A 10593-nucleotide genomic window follows, 5' to 3' on the forward strand; every position below is an offset into this window, starting at 1 on the left:
TCAATAAACAGTAGCCTTGAAATTCTAGTATTGAACTTTACCAGATCCTGCATAAGTTAAATGTTATTGCCTGCATAAACCATCCGTTACTGTGCATTGTTGGAGAGACCAGTTCATCAATGCTATCACACGAAAACAGTGTTGTTAGACGGGCCCGGTTTTTTGCGCATGCGTGGCTATAGTCAGCGCTGTAACTGGTGTACCGAGAAAGGGGCGCGTTGCGGGCTCGTCATATGATTAGGATAGAGTAAGGTAAATATACATCGATTTGTTCACGTTGCTTTCACTCAATATTTTTTTTTTCGCATTGAATATCTTTGATGTCTCCCTCTTCTATATATCTCTCCTATATATCTTTTTTATTTGCTTAAATGTATATTCATTTTATTTTAAGTACAAGAATTTTTAAAGATTTCAAGCAACGCGAACTAATCTATTTATTTTAATATAGATTTATAAAATTCAGAGACAAAAGAAGCAATCAAAAAACGTCAGTTTGCAGAATTCCAAAATTGGTATGGGTTACCAAAGATCTCCTTTCTGTCACTAAGATCTACTTTACTGAAGCCTCATTTGACGCGCATGCGTGAAAAACCGGGCCCGTCTAACAACACTGCACGAAAATCGAGTGAGCAGATGCTCACACTTACCAACTTATATCAAGGCGTTTTCTGATTGGTCATTTTAACTCCCACTTTCAAATGGGCCCCACTTTTTCCGTGTTACCGGAAACCGCTATATTAGTTTCACCCCCGTGGTGTAAACTAGGTCATAATCGCTGTGCGTGAAAAGATTCACGTAAACTCTCTATGAGTGAAAAATGAAAAAATGAAAAGTAAAAAGTAAAACGTGAAAAGTTCCATGTGAAATTACATGATTGACCCCCTGGGGGTCGATCATGAAACCTTTTTCCTAAGGCGGAAACGTGAAAAGTGAAAAATTTCTCCATTAACTTCAATAGCCTAGTTTACACCGAGTACTTGATACGCGCACTAACTAGTAATTTTCTATTAAATTATCTTAATTTCGGAAATAAATTTAAAAAATAGTATATTAAGTCGGTATAATATGAACCGAGATAATTAAATATATGTATTATGTATTGTTACGTACTTTTCCGATGCCGGAGAGCAACGGCGTAATACGCGATCAAACAAGGTAGCGGAGACGCTACACGAAGCGCGCGCGAGAGCGACGAGAATGCCGATAGCTATATTCCAACCAAATCGCGAAATTGGGCGCCAGACGCGATTACACCGGTCGCGTCGCCGAGTTCATTCCACGCTAAACGCCAATTCGTATCACGCGATAACTCGTCACACAAAACGCGAAATCGTCACTCGCACGCGGCCAGCTAGCTCCTCTAACCGGTAGAGGGGCGGGGTAGCGGAGACAGGGACGAAGCGGCTCTCTTACTGGAGGAGACGGGTAGGCGAGAAATCAAGCAAAATCAGGCCGATATAACAGAGAGAGATCCCATGTATTATGGTGTATAATGGAGACGGCATACAGTAAAACAAGAGAAAGATATCAGTCAACGCAAGAAAAAAAAATAAAGAGATAAGGAGTGGACAAAAAAAAGAATGGGCAGAACGCGAGAATGTCCCTGACTTATCCAACAATTACGCTAGAAGCGCAGACTACGGTTGGTCCCGCGCGGAACACGACAACCAATCACGCGCGCTCTGAACGGCGCGGCAAGAACGCAACAGCCGAGCCTTCGCTAAAACGAACCGAGTAACTCAAAGACAAAGCAAGTACAGTAAAAGATTCGCACCGGCGACCACGCAGTCGCCGGAACCGCACTACAAAATCAATCCAACACGTGCGAGACAACACGCACCGATAGCTTAGGCGGCCGTGCGATCACGGCCGTACCACGACTCGCACACGTGTGCGAGGGCTTTGCGGCTTCCCGGGAAGCCGGTCGTCCGCGAGCTTCTACGGCGGGATCGCGGAACAACACGCAGCAGCCGACAGCTGGATGCCTCGACAAGGTCTCGCGCTTGAGGTGGAGAGCCAGCCAAACACCAAGGAGCAAGGTGCGTTCAATCGCCACGCGGCGGACGCACTCGCACACGAACCTAATGGCTCCACCTCAGAACGCGAGCGGTCGACACCGACAGCTCGTGGCTTCACACAACGTTTGAAGGGTCACCTCGACTGTAGCACCGCTCTTCTTCCGCTCCTCGTTCAGCGGGGACTCGTCCGGGCCTGGCACGTCCTCCGATATCCGCTTCCGATATCTCCGACCGATATCCAGCACGCTCGCTCACGCTTCGCACATGTACGCAGTCGAATGGGTCGCACGCAAAAGCCGAGAGGATCGCGCTCGATGCGCGATCGATGAGCGCTACCCCTCCCACAGGGTGCGCGATATCCTTGCGCCTAGCGGCGCGGCCTATCAGCGGCCGCCCTTATCTAGCCGTGACGTCACGGCAGTGCAGTGTCGGGTCTCCGCAGGTGTCGTGCGGTCCCCCGTCGGCATCCGACATCCTCGTTGTTCTCGTCGTCCCTGCGGACGACCGCAGCAGAATTTTCCCAGCGACGACTCTTCGCCGCTACCCTCCTTGATGGACAGCCGGCATTCGACGGCCCTCGTCCTGGCCGTTCGTCCGCCCCAGCCTGTCCATCAGCTGTGCCACTCGCGAGCCTCCCTTGCGTGGCGCTTAGCTGTCGCCACGTCTTATCTCCTCCTCTCCGTCGGCGTTTTCCGGTGGGCCGGCCCTGGACGATCGCCCTCTCCTTTCCCGGTCGCTGTCCGTCTCCCTCGCCGCTGCTGGTCCTTCGGCGGCGTTTGTCGAGGTGCCCGCGGTTACATAAAAGAAGCCGCGAATGATTAAATAAAATAACACGCAACGCAATCCCGCCGGAGATTTCGTTCTCTCGCTGAGCGCCCGACCCGGTCATACGCGCCTCCTTGCGCGACGCTTAGGGCTGCGTTCAGATTCTCCACCCGGTGAGTGATCTCTGGGTGACTGGGTAAATGGACGGAGCTAATGAAAAGCTCCCTAGTGGTTTATGGAATCTGAACGCACTTTCAAACATTGGGTGTGTTTAGCAAATAACGCTGATAAATAGTAACATAAATATCTCAGATTCGGAATAAATTACATAATAAATTAAGATAAACGATAAAGATAATACATAAATATTTTACTATGAATATTTTTATCAATATAGCTAAAGTAGATGAAAATTAAATGTTAGTAGAATAGGACGAATCAATTTAAACAATGAAAATAAATTTTTATTTTAACAAATTAGATGAAGATATATATTGCGCATATCATCTATTATATGTATAGGCTTGTTTTCTATTCCTGCACTAGACTGCATTGGAACGTTCCTTCTTGTTTTCACTAACTTTCAAATATATATCTATTTCACTTTAAGTGCACACTAATTCAGGGAGTTCAGGAACAGAAAACAAACAGTATATTTTATTAGTATCAGAAAATATTTAATAATACTAAAAATCTTTAACATAATAATCTCAAATATAAATATTTATATAACGGTTTTGTGAGACTGTAGACCAAGAAACCTTACATTAATAGAATAAAAGATTAATATTTATTAATCTGTAATTAAATAAACAGAATAATAAACAAAACGTTTAAACTTTACTTGGTTATTAACGTTTTTCTTTATTCTATTTATACATTTTAATTTTTATTTACTATAATATTTTAAATTAAATTTATTTTTTTATTTTAAATTTGTTTTAAATATACGAGCTTTATCACAAATATATAGAAATTTTTATAGCGATACATTTTGGAACGCACCTTTACGTCACCCACCCGTTTCACCCGGCTTAAGGACCCATGTGGTTTTTCCACTCTCTCGGGATAGACAGAGTGATAAAGTGAACGACCCACCTAATGTCCGGTAGGGGCACTCTAAAGGAATCTGAACGCTCTTTAGGTGCCTGGGTGCACTCGGGTGGGGAATCTGAACGCAGCCTAGGCGGAAGACGGAATGGCGAGGCAGCTAAAACTGCCACGTCACAGTATACACGCATTGTCGAAAATAAGATAAATTAATAGAAAGTTACGAGTTAGTACGCGTATCAAGTGCTCGGTGTAAACTAGGCCAATGGTAAAGATTTTCACTTTTCACGTTTGAAAAGTTAGAATGTAGAATGATGTATTGGTTGGATCCACAAGTAAGAACCAATCATGTTTTCAGCTCTTGTTATAGTTGCGTGTTCAGAGACGCATCTAAGAAAAAGTGTCACAACTATAATGAACACGACTGTACAATCGTGTTCATTATAGTTGCGACACTTTTTCTTCGATGCGTTTCTGAACGCGCAACTATAACGAGAGCTGAGAACATGATTGGTTCTTACTTATGGATCCAACCAATTACGTTTGCTGCTTGATGAGCAAGGCTACATTCCAAAAACCATCAAAGAAAAAGTGTCGCAACTATAATGAACATGACTGTACACCCAAGGACTTTGATTCTGTCCATGGGGAAATTTTCCAAACTGAGAAGTCACTACTTTCTACATACTCGCAGTTCATGATTAATGAAACGACTAGAGCTTATTGGTCGTTACGTTAATCATGAACTGTAAGTATGTAGAAAGATAGCGACTTCTCAGTTTGGAAAATTTCCCCATGGACAGAATCAAAGTCCTTGGGTGTACGTAATAAAGGAAATCACGATTTTATTCCTGCCACAAATTTATTTTACATACATATGTTTATTACCATATTAAAAATGATAAAAGTTGTATATCAGGAGAACCCAAGGCAATGCCTGTTTCAAAAAAGACATTCTGAAAACTATAGACATTTTTTCTATAGTGTTCTAAAGTAAATTTGCGGCAGGAATACGTATGATAGCAACATAATGGCAATTGTTGCCATTGGTTTGTTGTCCGCGTTTAACAGCATATTGACGGTATGTTGAAAAATTTTATGTGGAACACCGTTTCACACAAACGTCACATTTAAAAACAATGAGAGTAAGTATTCGTCTCGAGATTACAACAATCAGCTCCTAATTAAAATTTTCATTGAAGTGTGAGCTGTTGAGTCAGTTACGGTGTGGCGCCTAGATATAACGTCTATGGCCGCAATCGACTCACGAGAAAATCCCTCGCGGCGTAGCCGTCTAGCGGTAGCGCCAGCACTCACTTGTTCGTGTGGGGCCTTATGCACATTAATTCGGCTGAATTATATACATTCATCAACTATAAGATTTAAATGAGGTTTCCACATTCATAACTGTATTTTGAAGGGAGGGTCCCAGATGCGCACAGACCCAATTAGACACCACCAATTATAGCGGCCGATGCCTAGAGTATTTCCGTTGGTTGGGTTAGATTAGATTACGTGATTGGTGGTGTCCGATCGAGTCTGTGCGCATCTGGGACCCTCCCTTATATCTCCATCGATCATAATAAAGTCAAATATTTTAATTTTTATTTATAATTTTTTATTGTTTACATTATTTTAACAATATATTAAAACAATATAAATATTTTGAAAACTATAAAAAATGATTTTGTCTATAATATACTGTAAATTTCTTTTACATTTTTAAATCATTTTTGCGTCATTTCTTATCGGTAACTTTTAAATGAGAAATAAAATCATGATGATATTCTGATGATATCATTATGACCTTTGTGTTCTACCTGGGTAAAGTCTCCACAGCGTTAAATCTGACTCGCGCTTATCATCAGATTCCATTAGCAACAAAAGACCAACCTAAAACGGCAGTAATTACACCCTTTGGGTTATACGAATTCACCGTAAATTGGTTTGTGCAACGCCGCACAAACGTTTCAAAGGTTTATGGATATGGTATTGCGCGGATTGAACTTTTGTTTTTGCTACATTGATGATATGTATAATCATCGCGTCAAAAGTCGATGAGCAACACAAGAAATATTTACGTATTGTGTTCAAACGGCTACGAGAATTTGGTCTTACTATGAACGTTTCCAAGTGCACATTCTGGGCAGAAGAAGTCCAGTATCTGGGTAACCTGATCAACGCAATAGAAATCAGGCCGCTGGAACAACGAGTCGCAGCTATTTTAGAATACGCAAAATCAAAAAACGTCTCTGAGTTGCGTAGATTTCTTGGAATTATAAACTATTATCGACGATTCCAAAAAAATGCAGCAGTAACGCAAGCGCCTCTCAACGCTTATCTAGTTGGCGCAAAAAAGAACGACAAGCGCACAATCAAATAAACCTCAGAGGCAGAGCAAACTTTTAATGACTGCAAACGACAACTAGCAGACGCTTCACTCTTGACCCATCCCTCGGAAGACGCGCTGGCGTTACAAACTGACGCTTCCAATATAGCAGTTGGTGCAGTCCTCTAACAATACCACGACGGAAAATAGGAACCCCTAGGTTTTTACTCAAAAAAACTCAGCAAAACGCAAGCCAGGGGGTCGATTATGAAACTTTTTCCCAAAAGGGAAAACGTGAAAAGTGAAAAATTTCTCCATTCACTTCAATAGTAAAGATTTTCACTTTTCACGTTTCCGTTCTAGAGAAAAAGTTTCATGATCGACCCCCAGATATAGTACCTACGATAGGGAACTTTTAGCCATTTACTACGGTCTAAAGTTCTTCAAGCATATGGTAGAAGGGGTGACACTCTTTTGGACACAGCATGATTGGACACCAACCAATCATCTTGACTTATCTAACCAAACCAACGGAAAAACTCTAGGCATCGGCCGCTGTGAGTGGTGGTGTCCAATCGTGCGCACCCCTGATAGAAGCACGCCAAATAATGGCCTAGTTTACACCGAGCACTTGATACGCGTACTAACTTGTAACTTTCTATTAATTTATCTTACTTTCGACAATGCGTGTATACATAATACATATATTTAATTATCTCGATTCATATTGTACCAACTTAATATACTATTTTTTAAATTTATTTTCAAAATTAAGATAATTTAATAGAAAATTACTAGTTAGTGCGCGTATCAAGTACTCGGTGTAAACTAGGCTATTGAAGTTAATGGAGAAATTTTTCACTTTTCACGTTTCCGCCTTAGGAAAAAGGTTTCATGATCGACCCCCAGGGGGTCAATCATGTAATTTCACGTGGAACTTTTCACGTTTTACTTTTTACTTTTCATTTTCATCTAACGATGAGGAACTAAAAGAATTATTAAATTCTGAATTCTCTTCTCTTAAACTAAAAAAACTACGAATCGACAACACTGACACCATCGTATATTGCGATATCTCTGGAAACGACGTCCGACCGTATGTGCCAAGAAATCTACGAAAACGTATCTTCGACTCAACGCACAATTTATCGGGGTGCGCACGATTGGACACCCCACGATTGGACACCACCACTCACAGCGGCCGATGCCTAGAGTTTTTCCGTTGGTTTGGTTAGATAAGTCAAGATGATTGGTTGGTGTCCAATCGTGCTGTGTCCAAAAGAGTGTCACCCCAATTTATCACATCCCAACAGACGCGCCATAAAAAAGCTAATCTCACAAAGATTTATTTGGCCTAATCTTAAACAAGGACATACTGGAATGGACTAAGACCTGTCTACATTGCCAGCGAAGTAAAACACACCGGCACAACCGAAACGCTCCAGAACACATAAACATTCCAAGCACTCGTTTTTATCAAATTCATATTGATATTATTGGACCGTTACCTCCATCAAAAAGCATGCGATACTGTTTAACCATGATCGACAGATTCACTCGACAGCCGTCCCCTCATCGGATATCAATGCAGATACAGTTGCCATAGCGTTCTATCGGCGGGTCCCGATAGCGCACATCCCGATAGCACACAAACCACTCACAATGGCAGATGCCTAGAGATTTTCCGTAGGTTGGGTTAGATAAGTCAAGATGATTGGTTGGTGGGCTATCGGTATGTGCGCTATCGGAACCCTCCCGCGTTCTACACAAACACGGTTGCAAGATTTGGAGCGTCAGCCATAACTATTGACAGAGGCTCACAATTCGAATCACAATTATTCCAAGCACTGGCAAAACTCATAGGGAGTAAAAGAATACGCACAACGGCTTATCATCCATCATCGAATGGTATGGTCAAACGTTGGCATAGGTCGCTCAAGACAGCAATAATGTGCCACAACACCAACAACTGGATGGACGTTTTGCCTACGGTTCTTCTCGGCCTCCAAACAAGTTTCAAAGAAGACATAAAAGCAACGGCAGCTGAGCTCGTGTACGGACAAACACTACAAATCCCAAGCGAATTCTTCATGAATGAGGATCAATCCAAGAGCCCTCACCACTCCGTAAAAAGGCTTCGTCAGCATATACGCAAAATCAGGCCAGTCCCATCGGCTCATCATTGTAAAAAAAAGCGCACAAAACATTGTACACATGTCTTCAGAGTGGATGCAGTCAGAAAACCTTTAGAGCAATCATACGAAGGCCCTTATGAAGTGCTAGATCGACCATCAGATAACGTATTCTTAGTAAACGTAAAAGGGCAACACACATATATTGCAACGGAGAGAATAAAGCCAGCCTTCTTCGAATTGCTCATCCCAGAATCGAACAGTGCCATCTCAAACCAAAATTTGGAAACAACAGAAACCAGTACTCTATCTACATCAGCCGAACCCAACCCAGGACGCAAGAAACACATCAAGAGGCCTATTCTCCAAAAATATTGCATACGAAAATACTGGGAAACTCTATAATATTCGTAACGTATACTATAGTGTTTTCGTATATTTTTGTATGCGATATTTTTCGAGAATAGACCCCCAGTTTTGCGATTTAACAATTTTAAATCAGTCGGAGGGGAGCAGTGTAGCGGCAATGACGGGTGACACTCTTTTGGACACAGCACGATTGGACACCAACCAATCATCTTGACTTATCTAACCAAACCAACGGAAAAACTCTAGGCATCGGCCGCTGTGAGTGGTGGTGTCCAATCGTGCGGTGTCCAATCGTGCGCACCCCGGCAATGACAGTGTCAGGAGAAAATAGTCCAAATCCGACCAATCACGAAGAGAAGATTATCAAGCGCCGCTCAGTTACCTTTAAGTTCATTACAAACAATCAGATTTTCCCGCGCACTCTCTCTGGTCGCGAGTATTAATATTGTAAGTCAAAATAAATATAGATCGATGGCTTCATGGCGGCTCGTTGCGATCGGGCGTGTTTGTGTTCCGCTGCTGCGTAGTTGCTGTTTTTGCGATAATTTTCGTGCTCAATCAGGCCTCCTCGCGACTGTTTGATCTTTCTTACAGTCCGTTTACTACCCCAGGCAGAACCACAAGTCAAAAGTGATTCACAATTATATCAAAATGACACCAAAGTGAATCGCAAATGATCAAAAAATGACTTTTAATGATCATTTTACAGTTACTTTGACATCATTTTGACATCGTGATGACTCCCTGTTCTTCTTGGGACTCCTGTGCCTATCAGTGTGTGCTTAATAACTCTACGGTCTCTGTCGCGTTCAATTTATTATGAACAATATCCCCCCTGCCTCAAAGACAGGGAGCGGCGGAAACAATGCAACTACCGGCGATTTTCGCCGCTTGCATCCTGAAATCCCTATTCTGCCTCCTGATCCTCCTTCTTTTCCCCCCCTCCCCCCTAACCCTCCCATTCCTATTCCATCCCATTTCGGCGTTCCTGCTGACCAATTCAACGAATTTGAAACCTCACTGAATAGTAACGCTTGCTTTAATACTGACTTGGCTGACAATACTCATAATTTTCAGACGAACATTCTTTCAACTCCCCAGATAGCCAAATGATTGCAAATTGTCGGCAACTTGCCACAAATATCGCTCATAAGTTGTCAGCAAAGCAACAGAATGGGGTATCCTCTTTTCAGTATGTTTTTGTCAGTAACAATTTTCAAAATATAATAATGGCAAGTTTCCAACAATCTATTGGCAATAGATCTTAAACTCAGTTTTTAGCAACTTGCTGGCAACTGGCGCGCAACACGTCAGGAATCCTTAAAATCTAAACAATGGGTAGGAAACAAGTGTTGCTGTTAGGTTGCCCTCAGATTGCAGACAATGCAAGAAACTTGTAGAAAATCCGTCGGCAATCTGGTGACAACGGTTTTCAGCAATTTGTGAACAACTGACGTGTAACATATTGTGTTTTTAAATTGCCATCATGTTATAAACAACAGGTAAAAAGATTTTTAATCCTTTTCATATCCCTTCTATAAATACCATATACCCTAGTAGCAATTTTCTGCAAGACTGCTGTAAATCTTGCAGTAAATTCTTAAAGATTCTGCCAGTCAAATTCTTGCAAGAAATTTGTATATATATCTGCTACATGATTTGTAAAATTCTTTTATCAGAATATTTTAGTATAGTCTTAAAATGGATTAAAAACGGATTAAATTTGAATTAAACATCTCATTTATGTACAAGATTAAATAACAGTACAAATTGTTATTTACATGTAAAAATATAAAATTTTATGTGGAACAGCGTTCCACATACACGTCATGTTTAAAAAAAATAAGAGCGAGTATTCGTCTCGAGGTTACAACACAGAGTTCATAAAAATCTCACTGGAGTATGAGCTAAGAAGTCGGCCGCGGTG

The 10593-nt window shown here is 41.7% G+C and overlaps 1 protein-coding gene across 1 annotated transcript; it reads left to right on the forward strand.

Annotated features, from left to right (window-relative positions):
* The first annotated feature begins 8114 nt into the window (after positions 1-8114).
* Positions 8115-8702, forward strand: LOC120357021. The gene has a single exon (XM_039446279.1). The coding sequence runs from the start codon at positions 8115-8117 to the stop codon at positions 8700-8702; it is 588 nt and encodes a 195-aa protein (XP_039302213.1).
* Positions 8703-10593: the final 1891 nt, after the last annotated feature.

This window comes from Solenopsis invicta, chromosome 1 (genome assembly GCF_016802725.1).
Source record: "Solenopsis invicta isolate M01_SB chromosome 1, UNIL_Sinv_3.0, whole genome shotgun sequence".
NCBI lineage: Eukaryota > Metazoa > Arthropoda > Insecta > Hymenoptera > Formicidae > Solenopsis > Solenopsis invicta.